The following is a 27,374-nucleotide window of genomic DNA, read 5'->3' on the forward strand; positions in this document are numbered from 1 at the left end:
AAACAGAACTGACAACTTTATAGAGAAAATAAAATTACAACTAAGAGCTGGGTGTGGGGCCGCTGCTGAGCAGCTGGCGGGGACAGTGCTGCTGGGGCAGGGGTGGCCGCACCGTCGCAGGACAAGGGGCTCCTGGGGCTCTGCGGGTCGGGCAGGGGGTGAGTCCTGTGTGGGCCGTGTGTGTCCTGGGGCTGAGGGCAGAGCCCTGGCGGGGCCGTGGGGTGAGAGGAACCAGGAGAACGGGGGAGCAGGAAGGGCGATGCAGCTGGGATGGCAGGGATGGGACCAGAGCGGGACAGTGTCGGGTAGGGGACCTCCTGGCCTGTCCCCATGTGCCACAGCCCTGGGACGTGGGCACGGAGCCTCTGGCCAGTGGTCTGGTGGTGGCCCCAGGCTGGGAGGTGTGGTTGTGCGGTGCCTCCAGCACCAGCTCCGCGGTGGGAACGGCAGCCGGCGATGTGAGCCCTGGGCAGGGCACGGCGGTGCCGGGCACGAGGCCTCCGCACTGGCCCCCGGCAGCTTCCTCGTCTGTGCGGTGAGGGAGGGAGGTGCCCGTCTCCCCAGGGCCGGGCCTTATGAAATCTGGTTGTTGAGCTGACCTGGGTACTGCTCGAACCGCTTGCTGGCCTCTTCGCTGAGCGCATCACCTGGGTGGGCAGAGGGAGAGAGCCGTCAGTACGGCACTGCCCGCTGTGTGCCCTGCCAGCACCGGCACTGCCGCCGCGGCTGCCCCGGGACCCCAGCCCTGACCCCCACACCAGCCCCACCATCCTGCCCCACGCTCCCCAGCCCCACGGCTTCCTGCAGCCCCCGTCCCCTCCTCCTGGGCAGCCCTGCCAGGACACCCCTGTCCCTTCACGCAACATCCCAGGGCTGTTACCGATGTGGCAGCTGTGGACCCAGATGCGATGCCCGTCGTACTTGCAGTTGCATTTCATGGCGTTGTTGGTGAAGTCGCTCTCTGCCACCTCAAAGTTGGGGTTGATCACAACCTGCGGGGCACCAACAGTGAGGGTGACAGTCCCCTGCCCGGCCGTGCTGCAGCCCTGTGCCGTGTCAGTTTGTCCTTCCCGCGGAGCTGCTGCTGCCCCAGCACCCAGCAGGACGTGGCCGCACTGTGTGGCTGCCACTGTGGTGGGGTGGCCCTGTCACTGTGTCACTGTGCCCACGTACCCACGACCAGGGTTGCTCAGAGCAGGTAAACCCAGCCGAGCAGTTCCCGCAGGAGCCCTGCGCTGGCACACACCCCCAGCCCACCGAGCCCGACCTGCGCGAGAGCGGGGAGCCAGGGCCAGGGGCAGCGCAGAGCGGCGGGGCAGGGCAGAGGTCGGGGTGCACAGGGAGGCTGCAGGGGGTGCAGGGTCAGAGACCGGGGTGCGGGGGCAGAGGTGGGGGTGCACAGGGAGGCTGCAGGGTCAGAGACCAGGGTGTGGGGGCAGAGGTCGGGGTGCACAGGGAGGCTGCAGGGGGTGCAGGGTCAGAGACCAGGGTGCGGGGGCAGAGGTGGGGGTGCACAGGGAGGCTGCAGGGGGTGCAGGGTCAGAGACCGGGGTGCGGGGGCAGAGGTCGGGGTGCACAGGGAGGCTGCAGGCGGTGCAGGGTCAGAGACCGGGGTGCGGGGGCAGAGGTGGGGGTGCACAGGGAGGCTGCAGGGGGTGCAGGGGTGGAGCTGGGGTGCAGGGGGCTGGGGGCAGCTCAGCAGCAGCACCTGCAGGATGTAGTTGCCGGGCTTGACATCGGTGATGTCGATCCACTGGCAGTCGATGTCGTGCCGGTAGAGGTCCCAGCAGCCCACGGTGATGCCCTGCTCCCCGAAGTTGGCACACTCGTACCGCTTGGCCACGTCTGCAGGCAGGAGAGAGCGGCTTGTCCCTGTCCCCGCTGCAGCGTGTGCGCAGCCCCGTGTCACCCCGGCCTGGCCCCAGCCTGCATGGTGACCAGGGACAGGCAGCGCGCACGGGGGACACGGGCAGGGATGGTGCCACAAGGCCTCGATGCACCCACCTTCCTCGCACTCGGTGTCCTCGAGGCAGAAGCTGGCCTTGTGTCCCTCAGCCACCTTGGTGCCGTTGGGGGTCAGGATGTCGTAGTGGGTGAAGATGTCCATGCTGTGGTAGTGCCTGCGAGCAGGGCCCAAACCACAGGGCTGCACCAGTGCCCAGAGCCTGGGGAGCTCGGGGGGAGAAGGAGCCCCCCAGAATGGATGGGGGACCCATCCTGCTCTGCCTCAGGTCCCCTGTCACCCGCCCAGCCCTGTCCCGTTGGGAAAGGTCCCCACAGCCCCTGCTCTGAGGCCGCAGTGCCATGAGGTTGGGCAGAGCTCAGTCCTGCCCTGGGAGGGGACGCAGCTGTCCCCAGCCCGATGGCCCAGGTGGGGGGCTCAGCTGCAGGACACAGCTCGTGGCCCCATCCCCGACCCCCAGCCCCAGCCCGGCTCACTGGGGACAGCCCTGAGCCAGCGCAGCAAAACTGGGCCCTGGGCAGCAGCCGGTGCCTCGCTCAGCCACCGCGCCACACCCAGTGTCACCCTCACCCGGTGACACCCACACCTGGTGACACCCTCACCTGGCATCACCTTCACCCAGTGACACCCTTGCCCAGCCCACCACAGCAACACCATCGCCCTCTCCCCACCCTAAGCCCCAGCCCAGGTGCTCCCCTGCCCGTCCCTGTCCCTGTCCCCATCCCTGTCCCTGCACACACCGGTGGCACTCGTGCCAGACCCAGGAGTGCCGGCCGGCCTTGGGTCGGAAGTCGGCGCGGCCGTTGTTGTGGATCTGCGAGGAGAAGCGCAGCAGGCGCCGGTGCCCGTAGGGCCAGTTGGCCAGGCGCGCTGAGCTGGAGAGGCAGTTCTCCTCGGCCGCGCAGTACAGCATGTGCAGTGGCCGGTCCTCGATGTACGCCGTCTCCTGCACCAGCGGCGCGTGCAGCAGCAGGTCGGAGGCGGCTGCGGAGCAGAAAGAATAGACCGATGTCCCGCAGCTTGGCAGGGACGGGGCGAGTGCCCAGCACGGGCAGGGCTGAGCCAGCCGGGGGAACCTGTGCCCTCCCCATCGGCTGGGCACAGCCTGAGCCTGCAGCCCTGTCATCTGCAAACCCCAGTGCCCACAGCCCCATTGCCCCCAGCCCCAGTGCTCCCAGCTCCATTGCTCACAGCCCCTTTATCTGCAGCCCCTGCCCCCACAGACCCCACTGCCTGCAGCCTGCACTGCCCACAGCCCCCGTTTCCCGCAGCCCCCCAGCCCCGCCGCCGCTCACTCTCGGAGCAGATGACGCCGGCGGCGAAGCGCGTGCCCGTGTTCCTGCAGTTGAGGCTGGTGCCGTGGTGCTGGCAGTGGCTCAGGGACATCTCGTGGCCGGCGCACTTCACTCCGCTCAGCACCATCTCCGTCACGTTGCTGGCGTCCCAGTACCACGTCTCCTGGGGAGGGGCAGGCGGGCTGGGCGGGGGGCTGGCTGCCACGGCTGCCCCACACCACAGCCCACCGCCCAGCACAGCCCTGCCCACGTACCCCGGCTGCCCCGAGGGTCCTGTCCCACCCATGGAGCGGCCATGCCCCTTTGCCCCACACAGCCCCCCCGCTGTCAGGGAAGCACCGGTGCCTGTGCTCGCCGGGGTGTCACCGGGGCCTCCCCGCCGGCACCTACCGTCACCGCATGCAGGGAGTAGCCCAGGCCGAGCTGGCGACAGGCCACCATGGCCTCCTTGGTGGTCCACCCATCGCTGCACACCGTGCCCCACTTACTGCCTCGCTTCACCTCCACACGGCCCTCGAACGCCGTCCTCCCGCCGGCCAGGCGGATCTGCGGAAACCCTGGGGCCGTGAGCCAGCACCCGCACCACGCCGCACCCTCACCCCAGCCCCATCCCATCCCATCCGCGTCCCTGTCCCTGTCCCATCCGCGTCCCTGTCCCTGCGGAGCGGTGCTGGTGGCGGCTCGCTGCCCTAGCCAAGCTGGTGCTGGCACCTACTTGTAAGCCGTGGTTAGCGAAGCCCAGCCCCAGCTGGCGACAGGCCACCATCGCCTCCAGCGTCCCCCAGCCTTCGCCGCAGACCAGACCCCAGCGAGGCTGGTCCCCGTCCGCAGCCCCCACCGCCACCTCGACCCGCCCCTCGAAGCGGCTCCGGCCCCCACTCAGCCGAATCTGCGGAGAGAGGCAGCGGCAGCGTCATTGTCACCACAAGGGATGCCCCTGCTGGGGCTGCGTCCTGAGGACGGTCCTGCCCAGCCCCATCCCACAGTGGCGGCAGCTTTGGTCAGCAGGGAACTGACCAAAACTGCTGGGATTGGGGCCAAGAAATCACTTGTGAGCTTGGGAATTGTCTCACTAAAGCAGAGAAAATGGTTCATTTTGAAATGGCAGGCTCATTTCAGAAATGACAGGTATGGGAGAGTTTAAAATGATTAAAAAGCCCAAAATGGATGAAATGACAGACCAGGGCAAACAGCACCACATGGCTCCATTTGCTCATTTCATCATCAGTAAAAAAATCTCTCTTGGTTGGTCCATGGTGATTTTTTTTTCTGGTTCTGCTGCAGAGCTGGCACAGGCCGGCAGCAGGGAGAGCGTGGGGAGCAGCCCCCCACATCGCCCCCCGCACAGGGACCCGCAGAGCCCCATGGCCTCACACGGCATCTTGGGACTCACCCCCACAAACCCCGAGCCCCCCAGGGCAGCCCCTGCCTCAGACCAGGCAGAACGCGTGGGGTGCGCTGGGACGCGCTGGGGTGCAGAGGAGAAATTCTGGGCCACCCCCACACAGGTTCCCGGGCCCTCCCCAGCTCCCCATGCTGCGCACCAGGTTCTCGTAGCCCATGTAGGGGACGTTGCAGCGGACGGCCGCATCCTCTGTGTGCTTGCAGTCCTCCTGCGTGATGTTCTTGAAGGGGCAGCTCCACAGGGATTTCTCAGTGCCCAGGCACTGCACCTCGTTCATGTGGATGGGCCCCGTCCCTGCAGGGGGACAGTGGAGCTCAGGACACAGGGACATGGGGACAGCCACAGCCAGCCTGTCCTCATGGCTGCGGCTGCTCCCCAGCTCACACCAAGGAGCCCGGGCACTCCTGGCCCCGCAGCTGCTGCCCAGGGCAGCACAGCTGAGTGCCTGCGGTCCCTGGGGATGCTCGGGGACACCCTGCACCACGTGTGACCAGCAGCCAGGCACCCAAGGGACAAGCCTGGCCGTGGCCCCCCAGCCTGGCAGAGCCTCATGCACAGCCCCAGGAGCCTGGTCCCGCACCCCAGCACCTCACCTTGGCCCATGCGTGCCCCGGTGAGGGCCTCCTTGGCGCTGCCGAAGCCCAGCTCGCGGCACACCACGCTGGCGGACAGCAGGTTCCAGCGGTCATCACAGATCGTGCCCCACTCGCTGCTCTTGAGCACCTCGACGCGGCCCTCGCCCACCTTCGCGCCGCCCTTCAGCCGGAGCCGCGGCTGCAGGGGAGCAGGGTCAGGGGGTACGGACAGCACGGCACGGCACGGCGCGGCACAGCACGGCACGGTGTGGTGCTGAATGGCACAGTGCAGCACAGCACAGCATGGCGTGCTGTAGCACAACATGTGCACAGAGATTGCTGGCCGTGACTCTTGGTATGTGATGGGACACGACACTGTCCCCACCTCCTGCTCCAGGAGCTGGTCACCCAGGGACGCGCACACCCACTCTCGGGGACAGCCCGGGGGACAAGCCCTGCAGGGGGACGGGGCAGCTGCGGGTCCCCTCCCAGGGCTCACCTGGCCCTGCTGCTGCTGGCGCTGCTTCTTCTTGTGCCCGTTGCCGGTGGCGAAGAGGGGCCCGGGCACGCAGCTGACAACGGCGGGCATGCCGGCTGCGCAGGCGACCGAGGCATTGCCGCGGTAGAACTCGAAGGTGCACATGGAGAGGTGAACCTCCGTCCCCGTGCAGGACACCGAGTGCAGGCGGTAGTTGAGCTGCTGCCGCTCCATGAAGAGCCTGCAAAGAGAGAGGAGCCTGAGGCACAACCGCACGGCCGGCAGCGCAGGTGTCAATGGCCGCCCTGCCCACGGCTGCGCTCGCTGTCCCTGCCCCTTGCGCTGTCCTGGGGAGGGACACGCGATGCCGCGGGATGCCCACCCCTCGCCAGCTGCCTGCGCCATGTCCCCGGGGACACACGCAGCTCTGGTGGGACTGAGTGGGGCTCCTGGCACTCAGGCTCTGTGCTGAGCCATTTACCTCTTCTTGAACCCTATGTCCTCCCTGCGCTTTTGTTTAGGCTGAGATTTGTTGGCCAGCCTGGAAAACAGAAAACAACCGTCAAGGAGCTCAGAGCCTCAGGCTGTCACCTCCACTGGCTGCAGTGACACGGGGAGCACAGCCCCCCCAGCTTTCATTGAAGACTGAAATGGGCACATCGGTCCCCTGGGGAGGCTCACGCACGTCCCCTTGGTGTCATGCATGGGTGCAGCAGCATCATCTGCTGCCAGCAACGCAACACAACTGCCCTCCGCAGCAATGATGCAGTTTCCTGCCCACATCCCGCCAGGAAACTCTGCCGGATGCAGCAACATCCGTGCTGCCTTGTCACACAGCAGAAGATCAAACACCAGCGGCAACGGTTTGATCTGCCAGGTACCAGTGAGGTGTGCCCGTGTCCCTGTCCAGACACCAGACAACGTCACTGCCCGTGCTCCCGGGGAGCAGGACGCGCAGCAAGCGCAGCACAGAGCGAGCAGCACAGGCGGGGATGGTCCCCCGTGCCACAGGGCACGGTGACACTTGCTGCAGGGACTGCTGGCCAAGGGGACGGACACCCGCCAAGGGACAGGGCAAAACCAGGCCTGGCACCTGACCGTGCTGGCGGTGGCAGGTTGTTGTCAGCCCACACGGCCCCGCGAGACCCAGGACACAGCACGGGGCTGCCGGGGAGCCAGAGCCTGCTTGTTCCCACCACCACAGGGAAGAGCATGAGAGAAAACGGACGCAGCTCTCGGGACAAGACCTGCCGCTCCATGCCCAGCTCCACCAGCACCGCTGAGCCTGTGCTCCCGCACCAGCCTGCCCGTGGGGAATGCAGGGGTGCGCAGCCTTTACTGCTTCCCCACCGCTGCTTTCTGCAGAGAGCAGCCCATTTCCACAGCCACCCTCCCTATCCTCCGGCAGAGACAGCTCCGCTTCAAGGCCTCCTGGTCCCTGTGGGGCCACAGCACAGGACACCCTGTGCCCCTTGGGCATCCTGCCCGCAGTGACCCCTGTGCCAGGACTCCTGCCCGTGCACGGGACAGGGCTGCTCGCCTGGGGCACGGCGGCCTGGGAGGAAGGTTGCCTCTCACGGGGGACAGGGGACCCTGGTGCGCACAGGCAGGTCCCACTGCGATGGGTTTGTCCTGCCTGTCCAGCACAGCCCCAGCTTCAGTCTGCTCCATCCGGATCCATCTGCGCCAGGATCCGCTCTGATGGCAGCGACCGCGGGGCTGGACAGCCCGGCTCTGCCGAGGGCTCAGCAGACGGGGCGCCCCGGCCCCTTACCTGCTGTACCTGCTGCCTGGCCTGGGGCTCCGGCCCTTCGTCCTGGCCGCGCGTTTCAGCTGCCTGTGGAGCAATGCCCGCCTGCCTGGTCAGGGTGTGTGCGGTGCCGGGCACCGCACCGGGCACCGCACCGGGCACCGCACCACGGACAGCGCGTCCGTGCCCACACCCCAGGCCCTTCACTCGGGCCGCGGTGCTGCCAGAGCATCCCTGCCTGGCTCGGCCGCAAGCCTCCCCTCGGCCCGATGACTCCCACGCTCCAGGCCGCAGGAAACGTGGGGGTTCACCAGCACTGCCAGGAGCGGCAGCGCTGCCTTGAGTGGCCTCTGCAGTAGCACACGGGGCAGGTGGGGCACGGCCCCAGCCACGCCATGGCTTCCCGGTTTGGTTGGCCAGCGCCCACACGGCCAGCTGTGGCTCGGACTGGCGAGCAGCAGGGACGGGAGGGATGCTGGGGAGCCACAACGCCCAACAGCACAGCCCCTGCTGTCCCCCCAGCTCTGCCCCGTGTCCCTGGCACTGTCCCCAGCCCTGTGCCCCAGCTCTGCTCTGACACCCCAGCCCCACAGGCTCCCTGCCGGCCCCACTCACTTGTAGAAGTTCCTGTTGACCTTCTTCTCCGCAGGGAAGCCCATCATGCCGCAGATGACGTGGCTGTTGCGGCTGTCCCAGCCCTCGTCGCAGATCTGTGCCCAGCCATCCTTGTAGCGCACCTCCACGATGCCCTCGCTCACCGGCAGCTGCCTGCGGGCCCCAGACACCACGGGCCGCAGCCGAACCTCCTCCACATGGCTCTGCTCCGTCTGCGGGCACAGGGCGGCCCAGGCTCACGCTGCACCTGTGGCTAGGCTGCCCCACACCTGGGCTGCCCCACACCTGGGCTGCCCCACACCTGGGCTGCCCCACGGCACAGCTCCTGGCAGCTGGTTCTGCGGGACCCTGGCCAGCAGCTTGCCCACCTCGATGACATTGGAGTCCTTGAAGCCTGGGATGCGCTCGTCCTTGCAGATGACGCCCGCATCTTCCTCATGGCTGCAGTCGCTGTTCCCCCAGCCCCGGTGTTTACAATCCCCGACGTTCTTCTCACCTCCAGCACAGTTCAGGTTGTCCAGCCAGATCCGCCCTGCGAGACACCAGGGCTGGGGTGAGGGGTGCCAAGCCCAGGCAGCGTCCCCAGGACAGGGGGTGCCTGTGGGGCACAGCCAGGGACCACACTGCGCAGCAGGAGCGTGGGTGCTGGGCTGGGGGCAGCCCTTCTGCAGCACAAAGCTAGGGCTGGTGAAACGCCAAAGCCCTGAGCGGAGATCTGCAGGTGAGGAGTTCCCACCTCCCCACAGGGCTGCTCTGCCAGACGCAAAGCCCCCACGCAATGTGTGCCCTGGGGTCTGTGCAGCATCTCAGCTGCAGCACAGCCTGCGGCACCTCTGCACCCCTCCCACTGCCCACCATGCATGCAGACCCACTGTCACACACACCCGTGCATGCAGACCCGCCGTGGCACGCACCCGTGCATGCAGACCCGCTGTGACACGCACCCGTGCATGCAGACCCGCTGTGACACACACCTGTGCATGCAGACCCACCGTGGCACACACCCGTGCATGCAGACCCGCCGTGACACACACCCGTGCATGCAGACCCGCTGTGACACGCACCCGTGCATGCAGACCCACTGTCACACACACCCGTGCATGCAGACCCGCTGTGACACACACCCGTGCATGCAGACCCACTGTCACACACACCCGTGCATGCAGACCCGCCGTGACACACACCCGTGCATGCAGACCCGCTGTGACACGCACCCGTGCACGCAGACCCGCCGTGACACGCACCCGTGCATGCAGACCCGCTGTGACACACACCCGTGCATGCAGACCCACCGTGACACACACCCGTGCATGCAGACCCGCTGTGACACACACCCGTGCATGCAGACCCGCCGTGACACACACCCGTGCATGCAGACCCGCCATGGCACACACCCGTGCATGCAGACCCACTGTCACACACACCCGTGCATGCAGACCCGCTGTGACACACACCCGTGCATGCAGACCCGCCGTGACACACACCCGTGCATGCAGACCCACTGTGACACACACCCGTGCATGCAGACCCACCGTGACACACACCCGTGCATGCAGACCCGCTGTGACACACACCCGTGCATGCAGACCCACCGTGACACACACCCGTGCATGCAGACCCGCTGTGACACACACCCATGCGCGCAAACCGCCATGGCACACACACGTGCATGCAAACCCACCACAGCACACGCACCACCCCCGGCAGTGTGCCAATGTGCAGCCACAGCCAGGCTACACCCACTGCCCCCTCTTACCAACGCCTTTGCCATACTTGGCGCTGTGGGCCCAGCCGGTGGCAGCCACGAAGCCGAGGTGCCGGCACAGCACGTGCGCGTTGGCCAGCGTGAAGTCGTCGTCGCAGACGGTACCCCACTCGTCGTTGTAGAAGACCTCGACACGGCCCTCGTTGTGCTTGCGCGGGTACCCAGCCAGGCGGAACTTGAGCGGGGGCGCGGGGCTGCGCGTGGGGCCCGGGAGGGAGGGCTGGGCGGCGCAGAGCCACATGCCGCTCAGCAGCACCAGCAGCTCCCGACCTGCCCACGTGCCGCAGCTCCCCATGGCAGCCGGCTCTGCAAGGGCACAAAGGGTCAGGGTGCGCAAGATGGACGAGCTATGCCAAAACACCGGCTCCCTCAATCCTGACCCACGCTGGTTATACTCCTGCTCACACGCAGCTCTGCCCTGTGCCCCCAGCCCAGCTCTGCACCCCCGGCTGCCATCGGGCAGGGTTTGCCTGGTGCCCCCCGCCACCTCGCGCCCTCCGCCAACAGCCGCTCCTGAAATCCCCCCGCGCTGCGGGGCTGCGTCTCCTACGCCAAAGGGCCGTGGGGGCAGCCGGGCCCAGGGGTGTGTGCCACCCCAGGAGGGGCAGCCGGAGCAGAGTGGGAACAGCCGCCGGAGCAGCAGGAGCTGGAGCAGGAGCAGGGGAAGCCCGGCTGGGCCGGCTGGGAGCCGAATCCACCAGGAGCCTGACCCACCAGGAGCCGTGCAAGGGCTGCCGGCAGTGAGGGGCTGCCAGCCCACGCTCCTGCCCGCTGCCAGGAGCCAGGCAGCTCGAGCCCCTCGTATTCCTCCCTGTGCGGCTCCTCTCCAGCCCTGCAACAACATCTGTGGCTCCCTGAATACCTGAGGGAGATGTGGTATTTCTGCACCAGCCCCATGGCAAACAATGGTGAAAACACTTCTCTGTGAACTGCCTGCCCCTGCACCGTTCCCATTTAACCCCACGGGTGCCGCGGCAGCCCAGGGGCAGCCCTGCTCCAGGCTGGGCTCGCCCAGCGCCGGTGCCCAGCCTGCCCTTCGCCACCGCAGCCTCAGCTCACCCTTCAGCCCGTCCCCTCCGCGCTGGGAGAGCACATCCGAAACCTGGGAGACTCTGGGACGGGCCCAGCACGGGTACGTCTGCGCCCCGCACCCCAGCCTGAGAGCAGACCCTGCACTCACACGCGGGTCCTGCTCCTCCTGTCACAGCCCAGGGCACGGGGGACACCGCGGTGCCGATGGGGACGGCAGCCCTGGGGTGCTGGACCTGGCTCCGGGCTCCCCGCGCCCCAGCCGCCGGCTCTGGCACCGCACGGACAAAACAAGGCCCAGCAGGAAGCGTATTTGTGGGCAGGCAGCAGGGAAACGCTTTGCTGAACCTTTTAATCAGCCTGTGACGGCAGGGGCAGGAGGGGGGCAGGCGCCAAGGGCCACCCAGCCCCAGGGCTTGCCGGGGCAGGGACGCGCTGCTCTGTCTGGAGAGCAGCAAAGGGATGAGTTTACATCTCACAGCAGTCATAAAACACTTCTTATTCTGCCCGTCCGCCACCGAGCGGACACTTCCCTGCCCAAATGAAGCGTTATCAAAGTTTGGGCCCTCTAGGCGCTAATCGTAACACAGTTTGGGAGAGCGTGGGAGCTGCAAGCACGAGAGGACAAAAGCTTCACCAGCGAAGGAGCAAGATCCTCTCTGCTGATGCGGCCGGCAGGCTCGGGCTGTTTGCAACGGGGTCAATACAACACCAAAGGACAGTGGCACAATTAATGCCAATCTCCACAGTTCTGCAGAAATAGCCCACGTCAGAAAGCTGGTGTGACCTTTTATGAGATCACAGGTTTGGTTAATTGGAGTAACTGTGTTGATAAAACAGGCTGAGACTGGAAGGCATTCGATTCATCTTGCACCACCTTTTAATGAATAATTAGCACTCAAAAAATCAGTGCACCTTCTGCTAAGTGGATTAAAACTGGTCACCTGCTGGAAATAAAATGTGGCTACAACAGGGAAGTCACCATTCAGTGGGCTTTCTGGTGAGGATCACATGCCTTTCAAAGCAAAACCCTGTCTGGAGGAGGAAAAAACTCTGCAAAGGCAGCAGCGGGGGGTAGCATGCAGAACTGGACGGACAGCTAAAATGGCATCATGCAGCCTATATCCTTGACCACAAGGAAAATTTAAGCCCGTGCATTTAGGAACAAAGCATACAGGACCAGGGACCAGAACATGGCACCAGAGAAACTGCTGAGGCTTTGTGCGGCAAAGTACCGTGTCCCCAGTGAGCCCCAGCAGCGCGGCCTCCGGGATCTGGTGTGCTCAGTCTGGATCACCAAAATCATCACTTGGCCTGACACGAGGTCTCAGCCCCAGCCCTGCAGCGACGGGGGGCAGCCCCACACGTGCCCGCGGTCCCACAGCCCCCAGGCAAGCTCCTGGCCCCGTGGCCAGCACAGGTGCAGCCAGAAGAGCTGCTGCGGGGAGAGCGTCTCTGTCCTGGCGCCGCGGCGGTGGGGCAAGGGCTGTGGGGCTGTGTGAGGCCACGACAAACGCCCCCCAACCCCTACGGCCGCGGCAGGAGGTGCCTGGGACAGGGCAGGATGTCCTGCCTGTCCCTGCTCTGTCACTCGCAGCTCAGCTACCTCAGCCTCAGCATTGAAAAGACCACTGTGGATTTCTCTTCCTTGCAGTCCTGCAGTTGCTTCTGAACGTGCTCAAACTTCTGCCATCCCGTTCTGCATTAAGCCCAGCTTGCTGGCACTCTTCTCGCGGGTCACAGCGTGCCTGTGCTCAGGCTCCAGCGCCCCTCATCCCCCTGCGCTTCCTCTGCCCTCGCTGCTCAGCCCGTCCTCAGCTCCTGCCACTCACCGCTGATTTCCCAGTGAAATGCCAGCAGCTCTTCCCACACCCAGCCCGGGACAGCTGTCGGGCTGGCAGCGCCAACTCCCCGGGACACGGCATGAGCCGTTTCCCCGTTCCTGTACGATCTCCCTCTCGGAACATGCTCCAAGTCCGTGTGCCAGGGAGGTCAGGCTAACAGGGCTCTCATTGTCTAGATCACTTTTTCCGCTTTCTGAAACGCGAGCAGCACATTTGCTCTTCCCCAGCCATGTGACGCTGTCTGACTTCCCCACGCTGCCGCAGGTCCCGTCTGCGGCGCCCAGCCCGGCAGGGCCATCCCTGCCCCACAGCTTTGCAGGTCGGCGATGGGGCCAACCCGTGTGCAGCACCTGCCGGTTCCAGCCTGGGGCTCCGTCCCTCCTGCCGGCCAGCCCTGACGCTGCCTGACGGCACCGGCTCACAGCACCGCGGTCCTGCCGGCTGGCACGGCCAGAGGGCACAAGGTCTGTGCCCGGGCTGGGGCTCTGGCTGGGACAGATGAGCGCGGGGGGGTCCCTCTGCCCTGGAGGGGCTGATCAACCAGCACAGGTCCCACGGGGGACTTCTCCCTCCCTCTCTCCGGGGAAAGCGCACACCTCTGCCCAGCCCCTGCGGGCTGTTTCTGCTGAGTCCAAGGGTCCCACAGGGTGACGGCTCCCACTCCATCGGCACGTGGGACAGTCGGTGCCACCAGCAGCACAGTGGGAGGACACGAGCGCTGGTGCTTCCAGGGGAATCTGCAGGAGCCGCACACGTGCCCTGGAGAGGGCACAGGGCAGAGGTGCAGACAGCCGGGGGACAGCCGGCACCGGCGGGAGGGGCAGGGGCCGCGAAGCGCCTGGGACAGGGACGGGATGTCTGGGCTCGTTCCCTGGCCGCTGGCGCCGCACGCCTCAGACAGGAGCTGGGCACGGTCCTGCCCGCCCGGCCGTCCTGCTGCCCGCGGCAGCCAGGGACAAGCTCCTCTGGTCTGGGGCTCCTGCCAGAGCCCCTGGCCTGTGCCGTGCCATGCCGAATGTGCCTGCCCTGGTGTGTGAGCAGGCTCGGGCACGGCAGCACTCGGGCTGCAAGAGGAAAGGGCCTGGGAGGGCGGCCTGGCCTGGCCGAGCGCTGGGCGTGGGAGCCAGAGAGCATCCCAGGGCCTCGCCGCTGCCCAGGAAACCTCAGGAATGTCCCGGCTGGGCGTGCGCGGGCCCCGAGCCACCTCCGGCTGGGGCCACCGCTGGCGCTGGCAGCAGGCGGCCGAGAGCCCTGTGGGGCTGAGACCCTGCGGCTCCCCCGGCCGCAGCCCCACGCTGCCGCAGCGCAGGCGCAGGGACCCTTCGGTGCAGCCCCGCGCGGAGCAGGAGCCACAGAACCGCCCGACCTGCTCCCACACAGCCACGCTGCTCTGCCTGTCCCAGCTGTGATGGGGGCTCCTGCGGCCCCCAGGACACCCTCCTGGGAGGGCTCGGTGCTGACAAGGGGTGCCCAGAGCCCAGGGGTGCTGCTGGCTCTCCAGGACTGGTCAAATCTAATGCGGCATTTGGCACCCACAAGGCACTCAGAGGGACATTAGCCCATCCCAGCAAAACCCCAGTGAACAGCAAACAGCCCTCGGGAAGCGGCAGCTCCTGATGAACGAGCCCCTGACGAGTTGGCGTGTTTGATCAGCACGTGTTCAAGCAGCCAAGCCGGGACATCCTTGTGGCGTGGGGATGACAGCCCAGGCCGCAGCAGCAGGGAAGGGCCTGGCCATGGAACACGCGCTCTCAGCAGCAGCCTGGGACACAGGGACATGGAGCAGCCCAGGCACTGACAACTGGAAGGACTCAGAGAAGAGCAGCACAAGTGAGCAAAGACCTGGGAAACCCGCCAGCAGAAGGAGGAAAAAGCTCCCTCTGTTTATCCTTCCTCGGGAAGGTTAAGGGGTGACACAGTCACACTCTGCAGAGACCGACGCCAGGACATCCCTGAGAGCACGGGGTCACGTCCCCAGCGCTCGGGGCAGCAGAAGGTCTGGTGGGTCCCATGGCTTCAGGCGATGGCTCCATCCCTTCCCTTCTCCCCAGAGCCCCAGCACACACAGCCCAGTGCTGGCCCTTGCGCAATCCCGGCTGCGTGGATGGGCCCGCTTCACTCTCCTGCTTCCCGGCAACCACGAGCTGGGAGCGCACGAGCTGGGGGAGCCTCAACACCGCACCCCGCTCAGGCCGGGACCAGCCCCTGCCTGCAGGGACTCGATGGGGTTGGAGCTCTGGGTGAGCGCAGCCAAGGGCTGGAGGGCAGTAGGTGCTCCGCAGCTGAACTGGGCTCAGAAGCACCAGGGAACAGCCCAGGGCCGCCACAGGAGCCTGGCCGCCCTGGCAGGCTCGATGACACCTCCCAACGCCGCCCGCCTCCCGCGGGCTGGGAGCTCACTGCCCAGAAGGCAGGGTGCCTGTGCACACTGTCCTGCTGCGTGTCCCCATCCCCGGCAGTGACACAGACACTGCTGTGGACAGTGCAGTCTGGCTCCCAGGGCTGGCGGGGTGTCAGCTGCAGCAGGGCACTGAGTGCTTTGCTGGGGCTCCTGACTCTGAGTCCATCCCCATTGGGCTACCTGATATCCCGCTGTCCTGCTGTCCCCTTCTAAGTCTAGGCAGGTCACAGTACAGCACTTCGCAGCTCCTAACAGCACCCAGTTTCCCCAGGACACGGCGGGGCCCTCAGCTCTGAGGGGTTTGCCTGCTCTGCTCTGGGCTCCCCTGGGCTCTGGAGGGGCAGCCCTGGGAAGAAGCAGCTGCAGCAGGAGAGAAAGACCCCAGAGGAATGTGCAGACACTGCAGCCATCAGCCACATGGTCCTGACAGCCCAGACAGGCTGAGGAGCAGGCGGTGGGTCTGGGGGGCCCAGGCACCCCGGAGCAGAGACACAGCCCGCTTGGAGCTCCTGGGAGCTGCTCAGCCGCCTGCCTGCAACCCTGGAGAGCAGCTGGGAAGATACAGCGCCAGCACCAAAGAGAGAACGCACTCCCAGCTCTCACACCTCACGGCCCTTCATCACTCCTCTCTTCCAAGGGCTAAAGCAAATTCCATCTTCATGGAAATCCTGAGTCTCCACTGGCCTTTGTAAACCACAGCTCAGCAAACAAGCGTCCTGCAGCCAGCACACAGGATGCTCAGGGATACGGTGTGGCTACACAGCTCCGACGCAGCACCCTCAAACCTGCTGGCTCTGCCGGGCGTCCCTTCCATCGAGCACGCCACAAACCTGCCAGCTCTGCTGGGCACCCCTTCCATCGAGCACGTGGACACCGCGCTGCCCACACCCTGTCACCCTGTCACCCTGTCATGCCGGGACAGGCGGCACAGCCGACAGCACCACACAACTGCCCATCACCGCACAACGCCAGCTTTCCGCAGCGAGCACCCACGGCAGCCACAGCCCGAGCCGCCAGCGCCCCACAGACACGGCAGTCGCTCTGACAACCCGGGCTTTGGGGCAGCGACGCCGGCCCCCTCACACGGCCCCCGCAGCCCGGCCCGGGAGACCCCCGAGCCCCGGCCCCGCTCCGCGCCCGCCCCGCCATGGCCCCCCCGCCCCGCGGGCAACCCACCCGCACCCCGGCCTGTCCCCACGCGCTCTCCCCGGCGCCGGTCCCGTCCCGCTGCATTGCCCCGGCCGGTACCTCTCGTCTCCGCGGGCTGCGCGGCTCCGGTAGCGCCGAGCGAGAGCGTCCAGCCGAGTGCCGGCGGGGCCGAGCCGGACCCAGCCGAGCCGAGCTGGGCCGAGTGCAGGCGAGGCGAGCCGAGCCGAGCCGAGCCGTGCCGTGCGGAGCCGAGCCGTGCGGAGCCGAGCCGAGCCGAGCCGTGCCGTGCGGAGCCGAGCCGTGCGGAGCCGAGCCGAGCCGTGCCGAGCCGAGCCGTGCCGAGCCGAGCCGAGCCGTGCCGCCCCTCTCCGCCCCGGCCCGCCCCGCGCCGTGCCCGAGTGTCCGGGGCCGCCCCGCCGCCCCAGCCCGCGCCGAGCGGCCCGGCCCCGCAGCCGGTACGGGGAGGACGGGCACCGCGCCCCCCGCCCACCGCCCCGGGATGGGCCGATCCTACCAGGGCCCCCGCCCCGGCCGGAGTGCGCTCCAGGGCCGGCACCGGCCCCCCGGGACGGAGTCTCGGGGCCGCCCCGCCGCTCCGGGGCCCGCTGCGGGGACACTGCCCGCTGCGGGGGGGCAGCCCCGGGCCTTCCTCCGGACAGCCCAGCGCTCGCCGCCCGCCCGTGGAGGGTCCCCGAGCATCGCTCCTGCCGGCTTGGCTGTGGCAGTGGGACCCGGCAGCCCGGGAGCACCGAGCTCCCCGTCCAGCCCGGGTAACCCCCGGCAGCCCCGGTACAGGGACGGGGCTGCTGCTGCCCTGCAGGGCAGCTCTCCGGGCACGGCCAGCCAGAGAGAAGGGCAGGGCTGCTGGAGTCCCCCCGCTCCTGGGCTCTTGGCCACCCCTGCCCCAGCCTCCTCCTCACTGCTGGGGCCCGAGGCAGACAGCTCTAGAGGGCACAGAAACCTCCAGCGACAGTTTGCTCCTTCCACCCCTTCCAGCACTGTCCCCAGGGCTGCCGCAGGATGGCTGGACAGACATCCCCTCCCTGGCCACCCTGCCTGTTCTGGAAGTGCAGCAGCCCCCCAGGCCCACGAGGCAGCCGTGACCGCAGGGAATGCCCAGGCTGAGGGGTCCCATCCCGTAGCAGAGCCCCATCCCGCAGCATCGGGGAGCCCTGCCGTGGCACACGGCTGCCAGCGCCTGGAGCTCCTTCCCGCAGCGCGCTGCAGGAGAAGGCCAAGGGCTGGTGAGCAGCTGGAGAGGTGGACGTGTGGGGAGCTGCTTCATTTGAGGTTACACAGGACCAGCTACAACGACAGCTGGTGTGAGCTGGACAGAGGGCTGGCTGCAAGGTGGGCATGAGGGTGTGAGAGGGACATGCTGGTACCCCAACATTTTCCCCCAAGAGACGAACCACAGTGAGAGCCCAGCAAATGCTTTATTGCCAAGGACAGCACTTCCCTCAGGCAGCAGAGATGGCAGCTGCCTCACTGTGTCCCGTACCAGACCATACGGACAAGCAGGTCCTTGGTGCCGAGAGCCAGCCCCAGCACCAGCTGCCCTGCCTAGTGCCACACGGGATGGAGAGAGCTGGACAGCCCAGCCTGCAGGACAAGGACAGCCCCTTAGCGCTGGTGCACGATGCCATTCTCTGTGACCACTGCCCTGAACACTGCCCATGTGGCTTCACCAGGTCTGTGCTCTGCAGCCAGCCCAGGGATGTCACTGGCTGCCCAGCAAAGGAGGAGGGTGCTCAGCAAGCAGGAACAGTCAGGAGGGGAGCAGAGGGGCCCTGCTGCCCAGATCTCCTGAGAAGGCAGAAATACCTCTCTGTCGCCAAAGGACCCTCACCGCCGAGTGCCCTGCACACATCCCAGTGACGTTCTGCTCGCCCCCAGGCCATGTCCCCCTCACGTCCACCTGCCCTGCTCAAGGTGCCCCCTGCTCCCACTGCCTCAGGCCGATGCCGTGTGGGATGGGGGTCAGCACGTCCTGTGGCACAGCCTCCCTGTGCCTGCACCCTCAGCTGCTCAGAGGAGACGTCCCAGGAGCCGAGTGCCAGGAGAGCTGTCCCAGGCCACTGGCAGGGCGACAAAGCCCAGCCTGCTGTAGAAGCTCAGCTGCTGCTGGTCAGTGGCACTGACCTGGCAAAACACTCCCCGTGACCCTGGAAGGGAGGGGAGAGGTCAGGCCCTGGCACCAGGACCCCAATGCTGGGGTTGGGGCCAGTGGCCGGGACCCCCTCCCCTAGCGGGGAAGCCTCTCCGCTGCCCTTTGGCACTGGGTGCCTGAGCAATGCCCTGAGACACGGGTCCATGTGCCCTGGTGGGCACGCCGGGGCCAGACTGAGTCAGGGATGGGACAGGGAGCCCCAGGGAGGGCTGAGGGGGGCGTGCAGGTGGGGCTGGCCCCTGGCTCTGCAGTGGGCAGGGGAGCAGGCGGGACAGGGCCGGGTGGCATGAAGGGGACCCCAGGGCCCCGGCTCGGGGGCCGTGCTCACCGTTGGCCCTGAGCGCACTGAGCAGGCAGATGGCCAGGCTGCGGCTGGCCCCCACATCCAGTACGCGGGGGGCCGTGCCCAGCTGCACCAGGGAGGGGAAGCGCCGCAGCACGGGCAGGGGCACAGCCAGGGGCTCTGTGTGGAAGAAGAGCAGTGCTTCCTCCAGGACATCCTGCAGGAGACAAAAACAAGTGAGGGAGCTCCCTCCATACCCCCATACCCGCTCCCCTCTGCTCCAGGTGCCCCCTCACCTGTCCTGGAGCTGGGGTCCCTGTGCCCAGGTCTCGGGGGTACTTGTGCCGTGTGGCCGGCAGCCAGTTGCTGTCTCGCTGTTGCAGGAAGCTTTCAGCGCAGAGTGCTCCGGCTGCGTAGCCGCATGGGCCACCCTCATCCTCCAGCACAAACGTGTACTCGGGGCTCAGGCTCAGGAAGCTGCCCAGCAGCCTGCCAGCCGGAGCAGAAGCACCGCTGAGCTGAGCCGAGCCTGGCGCCCAGCCTGGCCCAGGGAAGCCCAGCCCGGCCCAGCCCAGCCTCCTCATTCCTGCCCCCGTGGGACAGCACCCCAGCAAAGCCCTGGGCCAAGGGGAGCAACTGCAGCCCTCGCAGCCAGGCTGAGAGCGGGTCCATCCGCACGGACATTGGCGCAGGGACTGCCCTCCCTGTTCCCTCCTGCACGGCAGGGCCATCGCAGCCGTGGCGCGGGCAGAGTTGGTCCCCACAGTGATGAGAGGAGGGGCCGCTGCCTCCCACCGCAGCCCAGCATCGCCCTGCGCATGGCCGGGCTCGGCAAGAGGGAGCCCCCGAAGGGCCACGACTCACCTGTCACCGAGGATGTCGGGGTGGGCCGCGAGGATCTCTGCAACTTTGGGGTCACAGTCCAAACTCTCCTGGCACATCCGGTAAAGCTCTGCCTGGAAGATGCAGACCCACCTCAGCCCCGCTGTCCCTGCCCTGCCCCATCCCTGCCCACAGTCCCTGCCAAGCCGTGGGACCAGCAGCTGCGCAGGGTGACTATAAAGGACCGCAGCCAGGGCTGCGTCGTCCTGCGCGTCCTGGCCAGGGAAGGTACAAGGGTATGTGCTTCAGCCGTCCAAGGGCGCTGGCATCTGCGCCAAGCAATGCACCGAGCACCGCCTCTGCTGGCCTGAGGCTCATTGCCACAGCACAGCAACACTTCACCAGGAGAAGCTGCCACTGCAGCCGGCATCCCTGAGCAGCAGCTGCTGAGGAGCTCAGCCCCAGGACCAAGCATGCTCAGAGCAACAGCAGCAAAACCAACGCTGAAACTCAAGTCTCCACAGAGCATGTGCAAAGTGGGACATCTCAAAATTTCCTGTCTTGGTCAGATTTGAGTTTGCTGCTGATCATGGGATCAGCAAAAAGAACACCCTGCTAAAAGCATTGCTTCTCAAAGCACAGGCCCTCACCACTGACCAAGGGCAGGACAGTGCTCTTTTGAGCGCCAGTCCCAGAACCGGCTGAAGTGCTGAGCTGGATTTTTCTCTCAAAGTTTCACTGAACGCAGACATTCAGCTTGTTAAAGTTTAGCCTGATCAGATTAAATCTGACAACAGGCAGCTGAAGAAGAGCTCTTGCAATGGGAAGTGCTGGCAGCTGCAGTCTGATATTATATTATAATTTGCTCTCATGTGCTGGCAGCTCCTCCTCTGTTATTTACAAGCGCTGCAGCTCCATGTTGCTGGGTGCTGTATTTAGCAGGGATGCGCAGTTGTGTCCGTGATGGCCAGATCTGCAGTGTTAGCTCTGCCTTTAGTGAGGGGAGGCAGCAGGGCCAGGGAGCGGCGTGTTCACTGCAGACTGTGGTACATGGGGAAGCCAGGGCTCTGCTGGATTCAGCAGCAGTTTACCTCCTGTGTCCCCCCACCTCCAAATTCTCCCATTCCCTCCCTGTCCCATCGAACTGCTGGGATGTCACAGGTAGGGCTGGCAGCAAGCAGGTCACAGCTGACGGAGGCTGCTGCCTCTCCAGTGGGAACCGTCCTGTAAACTGGGTGAGCATTTGAAGAAGAGGCTGATTTGGAGCTGGACCTGGACAGGCTCAGCCGGTGCCCAGAGCTGCAGGCTGATGAAGGCTGCAGGAGGTCGCCATCCACCCTTGTCTGTTCTGGATCTTTCCTGGCCTCTGCTTGTGGCCATCGCTGGAGATCAGTGCTGGGGCTGATCTGGAGAGCCCCTCGCAACCTGGCAACTCCAAGTCTGTGCCGGTTTATCCGTGGCTCCTGCTGCTCATGTCTGGGCCGGGTCTCTCTCTCCAGCTGCTGGCTGCCAGAGGGGCAGGTGACGGTCCCCGCCGGGGCCGCTGGGGCTGACACGCTGCTGGACACAGCACCTGGTGACCTGCCCAGGCTGTCCTGCTCTGAGCGGGTCTGGAGCCCAGACATCCCTTCCCACCTGCATCACCTGCACTGCGAGCTCAGCACTGCAGCAGCAGCAGACGAGCACACATATCTCGTTAGACCATGCACAGGTGAGCTCTGCCTACGCCTTTGTGCCGTGGCTCTCACCTTGTCCAGGGGCAGCAGCGGGTGCAGCAGGTACAGCTGGCTGGACGGGAAGAGCGGAGGTGGGTGGTAGAAGAGGTCACAGCTGTTCCCCACGGGCAGCAGAGCCTGGAAGAGACACAGCCCATCAAGGAGCAGGTTGTCCTGGCTCCAGAGCTTGACCTGGAGGCAGCAAGAGGAGGGTCCCTCTGAGGCACCCTGAGCCCCAGGAGCTGCAGCCAAGGCACAGAGGCCCAGGGCACCTCTGCCTTCCTGTGACCCAAAGGCAGGGCCGAGAGCAGCAGCTGGGATCCTGGCTCCCCAACGGCTCCTTCAGCCCCACAGCCTCGTGCGTGCTCTCACCTGCAGCTCTCCAAAGAGGCCCCCGCGGCGTGCCCAGGGCTCGGCGTCTCCCGCCAGCAGGATCGGGGCAGTGATGCTCTGGCACCCTGGAGGCAGCAGGTGACAGATACATGTGAGGTGAACAAAAACCTGCTGGGCTGGGGGAGATCAGCCTCCACTGCACAGCAATGTCATGACGCACACTGGTCGCAGCTCCAAGGGTCTGTCCCAGAGCCGTGCAGCCCGGGCACAGAACCTTGCCTGGCCGCGGCAGCCAGCCGCACGCCTTCCGCAACAAGGCCTGAAGTGGGGAAGGGGGAAAGGTATGATCTTGCCTCCACGAAGGGTGTAAGGTAAGACAGCTCCTGGGTACAGCCGCGGAGCTGCAGCCTGGCACAGCGTGCGCCTGCTGCCCTGCACAAGTGGTTCAAGGCACATGGCCCGTCCCTCACTGGACCTGGAGACCCTCTCAGGTCGTCATCTGGTAACAGGTCCTGGCTGGTAAGAGATAACAAGGCTCACAGAGCAACTAGGGAACCCTAAACCAGAGGAACCGGGGCTCCCAAAGTGATGCACAGGCATTCAAAATCCAGCCTCGTCTCTGCCACCCAGGGCATTACTGCTCCCCATGGCCCCTGGATCCCTTTTACCAGAAAGGACGGAAGTGCCTGGATTAAAAGGCCTGAGGAACCGTGCCCTAGGAACAGGCATTCCTCTGGACTGTGAGAGATGAAGAGCCATTCCGATGCCTGCCCCATCCCCCGCAGCGGTGCCCCATCCTGCCTCGGTGTACAGGGCATGTGGGGTGCTGGTCTCCTCATGGCCACCCCGCTCTGCCGGCCACAGGGTGCCGGAGGAGGCAGCCCCATGGCCGGTGCTGCTGCTGCGGGGCTGGAGGTGACCGGGGTAGCGGGCAGGAGGGGAACTGGGCAGCACTGGTACTCACAGCCAAAGCAGCTTCCCCAGGTGCCCTTGGGGTCGGGGTCGCAGAGGAGATGTCCATCTGCAAGGGAGGCGAGGCGGTTACATGGGTACAGCTCAGCTGGAGGTGTTCACCCAGGAGAGACCCTGACACCCCCAGCTGGACACAGGGACCCCAGACCGCTGGGAGGGGTCCCAGGCACCTGCACCTCCTTACGGGGAGGAACAGTGGATCACCACAGAACAAGCTTCAGATGCCTGGGTGTGCCACAGCGCCCGGGTGCCGCTGCCCTTCAGGGTGTCTGGATTTGATGCAAACAGGGACTACAGGGCCCCAAGGCTGGCTCGGGTCTGGCATCAACACGTACCCAGCCAGAGGACAAAGGCACTGGCGGCCAGCAGCACGTTGCGGATGTCCCAGAGGTAGCCGTGCAGGTCGTAGAGCAGTGCCCGGCTGGCGCTGCTGACCAAGCGGCTGTGCAGGCGGCAGATCTGAGCACAGAGCAGCTGGAAGGACTGGGCTCGGCCGCGCCACCGCGTGCCCTGGGGACAGACACGCGTCAGTGCAACTATGGTGCGCACCGGCCCGCAGCAGCCCCTGGACCAGCCTTACCCCACAGGCATCGGGCGCTGCCGCCGGGACACCCACGCTGAGGCTGTTTGCCTGGAGCCACCGAAAGTGCTCCAGGAGACGCTGCGCCTGCGGCCCGTGATGGTAGGGCAGGTAGAAGAGCTCTACCAGCATCCGCACTTCCTCCAGGGTCAGTGGTGCTGTGGGGTTGGACCTGGCCTCCTCTGGAGTCACCAGGGCTATGGGACCGGACCTGGCCTCGTCTGGGGTCACCGGGGCTGTGGGACCAGACCTGGCCTCATCTGGGGTCACTGGGGCTGTGGGGTTGGCCCTGGCCTCGTCTGGGGTCACTGGTGCCATGGGGGTGGACCTGGCCTCCTCTGAGGTCACTGGGGCTGTGGGGCTGGACCTGGCCTCCTTGGCAGACAGTGGTTCTGCGGGGCCAGACCCAGACTTCTCCAGAGTCAGCAGGGCCATGGTGCTGGACCCAGCCTCCTCTGGGGTCAAGGATGCTGCGGAGCCAGGGCTGGCACCAGCCCCATCGAGGAGCGGGGCCGTGGGGCCAGGGCTGGCACCAGCCCCAGGCCCTGGGGGTGTCTGGGACATGTCAGCCCTGCCGGCCTCAGGCTGGGCACTGCAGGGGGGCTGGGAGGGGCTGCCACCCCCTGTCCTGGCATCACTGGTGGGAAGGGGAAGGTTCTGGCTGGCATTGGCCCTGTTGCTGCAGCACATGGCAGGGCCTGGGCTGTGCAGGGTCTCTGTAGCCACCGGGGTTGTTGTGGACTGGGTGCTCCCAGCCGCGCTGGGCAGAGCAGAGGGCTCGCAGCTCTCTCTGCTCCCTGTGGTGAGCTGGTCCCCGGCCCCTGTGGGGCTTTGCTGACCGTCAGGAGAGGTCCTGCTCCCACTGCCCTTCCCAGGCTCCGAGGTCACCGTCCTCCATCCTTGCCCCGGTGCCGCACCGCAGGGCTCAGGGCCACACTGCTCTGCCCCACCGGGAACACAGTCGTGGGGCTGGGGCTCAGACACCACCTCCTGTCCTCCCGTGCTGGGCTGCAGCCTCGCTCCTCCCTTCAGGCTGATGCTGGGGTGTCCCAGGGCCCTTCCTCCTGGCAGAAAGGAGCAAGGGGAGGCCCCGCTGGCACCTGCATGGAACCTGCTGCCTGTGGGCAGGGCAGCCCTGGGGGCTGTGCCGGGGAGCTCCATCTCCAAGCCGGCAGGACCAGGGAGCTGGCAGGACCAGGGGCTTTGGTTTGCTCTGTGCCTTTCAGGCCTCCGTGGCAGGTGAGACTTTGCAGAGGCAAACACTGTGAAGCATCAAGCTTGCTCCTGGCTGAATCTGCTCTTCCAGAGCCGTGCCACGGCCTGGGCCAACACGCTGCCAGCCAAGGACATCCCTTCTGGGGTGCGGCTGGGGCAGCAGCACCCACGGGGCAGCACGGCACGATGGACGCCCGCGGCTGCCCACCAGGGCACACAGACCGTGCAGCAGCACCAGCCAGAGCACCCCATCCAAACGGGCAGGGACGGGGCTCCCTGACCCACCGAGCGCCCAGCAGAGCCAGACCAGCACTCCAGGGAGGCTGAGGATGCTGCACAGTGAGAGTTCATCACCTACCTGGCTCTGAGGCCTGCTGGTTTATCTCGGCCACCCAGTCAAGCAGCGCCAGCTCCAGGGCCTCCTGGGGGCTGTATGTCCCCTCTCGAGGGCTGTATGTCCCCTCCTGCGAGCCTTGGCTGTCCCCCAGGGCTGCCGTAATCTCCATCCCTAAGGAACCGGCACTCATCAGCCTGGGCAGCCCCATTCTTTGCTTGACAGAGCTGTCACACACCACACTGAGGGCAAGCAGTCCCTCCCCGCCAGCCCAGGGAGATGCCCCCAGGACGGATGCCGTGCCCAGGGGTGCCGGCTGGTGCCCACCCAGGTGAGACACCCCACCCAGGTGAGACACCTCACCCCGCTGCCGTGCGAAAGCCTCAAGGCCAAGGCACAGACAGGCAGCGATAGCTGGGCCCTGTCCTGGGTGCACGTACCCCCTGCCAGCCCAGGCCCCACGTGCAGAGCTGCCTGGTGTGCTGGGACCAGCTACCTGTGTGATCGGGGTGGGCACAGCTCCCCAGCTCGCTCTGAAACCAGCTGCCCAGGGTGTGTATGGGGATGAAGTTGGCCTGGAGCTCGCAGTTGGGGTTGAGGAGCAGTCCACAGAGCCTGGACATGAGGCCGGGGGCACGTCCCGTGTAGGGGCCCAGGAAGACACGTCTGCAGTCGTAGTCGTTGGCGTAGAGGTTGTCCCAGATGACGGGCTGGCGCCGCAGGACACCCTCCACCTCCTCCAGCAGTGTGGCCGAGAGCTCCTGTGACACCACCTTTGGGCCTGGAGCACCACAGCACGGACACACGTGGAGCAGCAGGAACACGGCCCGTCACGCACAAACAGGGACGTGCACGTGGCCGGGCACCGAGCGTGGGGACGAGGGTCACTCCACCCCTGCACACGCTCCCCAGCCAGCAGAGCAGACCCACAGCCCGACCCACAGCCTGACCCGCTGTCAGCCCCACGGCACCCCCAGCGTCGGGCCGGTGCCCACCTGTCCAGATGACACCGATCCCTGGGAGCAGCTCCTGGCCAAGGGTCAGCAAGTAGCAGGACTGGCTGGGGCTGGGAGAGCACAGGGAGCTGCAGTACTCTGTGGAGAGAGCAGAGAGCATCCCTGTGGGGCAGAGACCAGGAAAGGAGCGGCTGCCTGGGACCAGTGGACAGGGGCTGGCAACGCGTGCGGTGCAGGGAGCATGCATGCACGGCTGCTGGCGTGCCAGCCTATCCGCAGCCTGGTCCCGTCCCAGTGCTGAGATCCCCAGGGCTCCCGTGAGAGCAGGGGCAGGGGGGAGCCGTGGGGGCTGCCCGGGCAGCCGGCTCTCAGCAGGCACAGGTGCTGGGTGCCGCCAGCCCCGTCTGCTGTGGGCTGCCAGGGCTGCTCAAGCACCGGGCCCCAGGGATTGGGGGCTGGGGCCGTGCTGCTGCAGGCAGTACCTGTGGGGCAGAAGAGGAAGATGGAGGGCTGGCCCAGCTCCTGGTATGCCTCGTTTGCCACAGAGGCCTGAGCCTGCGCCAGGGAGGGGAAGACGTCTCTGTCAGCTTGGCACATGCAGGGGTCGATGTCATCAAAGAGCAGAGCGAAGGAGTGGCACCCCATGGCAGCCACCTGCGGGCATGGGCACGGACTGCAGGGATCCCTGGGCAGCAGAGAGAAGGGAGGCAGCAAGCCCTGGACGAGCCCCCGCCGCCTGGGCAGGGGTCTGGATGGCCGGACAGCCACGGTGGGCAGAGCAGTGTCCCGCGCCGTGTCCCCTCGCACGAGGCCCAGCCACTCCGTGGGCACACGCCAGCCGCACAGCCACGGCCCCAGCCCTGGGCACGGCCAAGTTTGCTGCAGGTGGTGGCCAGGCATGGCACAGGGCAGCGGCTGCCGGGCTGTGCGGCGGGCAGGAGCAGCTGCCCACAGAGCAAACCCGCTGTGCTGGCGGCTCTTCACCCTCCTTGGGGACCCGGGGTCAGCACCACCCTGCACCAGCCCCCGGTGCTGCCCGGTGAGCTCTGGGGCTTGGCCGGTCCCCCTCCTGCCCCAGCGCTGCCCACACGCAGTCAGGCACCCGGGGAGCCCTCGGCTCCCTGTCACCGTGACGGGGACAGCACGTCTGCCACGGGGCACCCCACAGCTGCTCCCGACATGCAGCAGCAGGAGGGGTTTACAGAGCCCACCAGCCTTTGGGGTGGGCATGGGGCTCATGCACAAGCTCCTGTGCCCCTTGCCTTGGAGCAGCGGGGTGAAGGAAGGTCCACGGTACCTGCCTGAGTTTTTGCTGCAGCAGGAGCCGATCCCCAGCACTTGAAAACACCATGTCCTGGCCAGCAGAAATGGCAAAAACAAACTCCACACCCTGCTCTTGGGCGGCTTCGATAAGAGACTGCATGCGGGCTGGGGACAAAGCAGGTGCTGTGAGCGCTGGGAGGAGGGAGATGGAACCACGGCGGCCCAAAAGGAAGGATCTGGGGACATTGGGAGGCAGGAGAGAGCACCTGGAGATGCCCAGGGGAGAGAGTTTCCAGGCCCTTGCGAGACAGAGGGCTCTCTGCAACAGTCTCTAGGCCTTGGCATGTTCAAACATATTGCCAGAGCCCCCTGAGGAGCTCCCTGTGCTGGGTGGGCTTGTGAGCAATGCCGTGCGATGAACGGAGTCTAGGAGGCTCCTTGCACCGGGCAGGGTCTGGGGTT

General features: G+C 66.3%; 2 protein-coding genes and 1 pseudogene across 14 annotated transcripts in view; all 3 read right to left on the reverse strand.

Annotated features, from left to right (window-relative positions):
- LOXL3 (lysyl oxidase like 3) lies at positions 1 to 16,560 on the reverse strand. 8 transcript variants are annotated; one of them, XM_065634393.1, is made up of 17 exons: positions 16,369 to 16,560; positions 9,838 to 10,152; positions 8,450 to 8,613; positions 8,082 to 8,293; positions 7,491 to 7,553; positions 6,198 to 6,257; positions 5,738 to 5,957; positions 5,257 to 5,437; positions 4,803 to 4,957; positions 3,974 to 4,147; positions 3,649 to 3,804; positions 3,259 to 3,421; positions 2,704 to 2,947; positions 2,005 to 2,120; positions 1,709 to 1,845; positions 881 to 992; positions 1 to 647 (listed from the first exon to the last, which is right to left on the reverse strand). In XM_065634393.1, exons 2-17 carry the CDS (start codon positions 10,139 to 10,141, stop codon positions 574 to 576), a joined length of 2,535 nt encoding a protein of 844 aa, XP_065490465.1. In that variant the 5' UTR covers positions 10,142 to 10,152; positions 16,369 to 16,560; the 3' UTR covers positions 1 to 573. The 8 variants fall into 8 exon arrangements, with proteins under 8 accessions (XP_065490465.1, XP_065490457.1, XP_065490458.1 ...); XM_065634385.1 differs by lacking the exon at positions 16,369 to 16,560 and adding an exon at positions 12,708 to 12,749; XM_065634386.1 differs by lacking the exon at positions 7,491 to 7,553.
- Positions 16,021 to 17,778, reverse strand: LOC135988740 (collagen alpha-1(I) chain-like; annotated as a pseudogene).
- Positions 17,716 to 27,374, reverse strand: part of LOC135988434 (protein O-GlcNAcase-like) — a 17,156-nt gene continuing 7,497 nt past the window's right edge. For 3 of the 6 annotated variants that reach the window (XM_065634406.1, XM_065634409.1, XM_065634407.1), the window contains exons 4-17: positions 26,947 to 27,077; positions 26,132 to 26,303; positions 25,689 to 25,787; positions 25,190 to 25,474; positions 24,718 to 24,867; positions 23,145 to 24,208; positions 22,900 to 23,074; positions 22,557 to 22,613; positions 21,632 to 21,717; positions 21,293 to 21,397; positions 19,587 to 19,678; positions 19,019 to 19,211; positions 18,768 to 18,939; positions 17,716 to 18,434 (exon numbers count right to left, since the gene is read on the reverse strand). In XM_065634406.1, the coding sequence (XP_065490478.1) occupies positions 18,298 to 18,434; positions 18,768 to 18,939; positions 19,019 to 19,211; positions 19,587 to 19,678; positions 21,293 to 21,397; positions 21,632 to 21,717; positions 22,557 to 22,613; positions 22,900 to 23,074; positions 23,145 to 24,208; positions 24,718 to 24,867; positions 25,190 to 25,474; positions 25,689 to 25,787; positions 26,132 to 26,303; positions 26,947 to 27,077 (2,918 nt within the window). In that variant the 3' untranslated portion in view covers positions 17,716 to 18,297. Of the gene's footprint in view, positions 18,435 to 18,767; positions 18,940 to 19,018; positions 19,212 to 19,586; positions 19,679 to 21,292; positions 21,398 to 21,631; positions 21,718 to 22,556; positions 22,614 to 22,899; positions 23,075 to 23,144; positions 24,209 to 24,717; positions 24,868 to 25,189; positions 25,475 to 25,688; positions 25,788 to 26,131; positions 26,335 to 26,946; positions 27,078 to 27,374 lie in introns of all 6 variants that reach the window. The other 3 variants (XM_065634408.1, XM_065634405.1, XM_065634411.1) reach the window with 2 other exon arrangements.

The sequence above is a fragment of the Caloenas nicobarica genome, chromosome 4 (assembly GCF_036013445.1).
Source record: "Caloenas nicobarica isolate bCalNic1 chromosome 4, bCalNic1.hap1, whole genome shotgun sequence".
NCBI classification, from domain to species: domain Eukaryota; kingdom Metazoa; phylum Chordata; class Aves; order Columbiformes; family Columbidae; genus Caloenas; species Caloenas nicobarica.

Bases quoted from the DNA above. Each gene is read 5' to 3' on its own strand.
- LOXL3 (XM_065634393.1), bottom strand. From the start codon at position 10,141: ATGGGGAGCTGCGGCACGTGGGCAGGTCGGGAGCTGCTGGTGCTGCTG. The intron at 5,438-5,737 runs GTGAGCCCTGGG...GCTCCCCTGCAG, and splicing joins GCCAGCAGCAGCAGGGCCAG to CCGCGGCTCCGGCTGAAGGG. The intron at 4,958-5,256 runs GTGAGGTGCTGG...GTCCCCCTGCAG, and splicing joins CGGGGCACGCATGGGCCAAG to GGACGGGGCCCATCCACATG.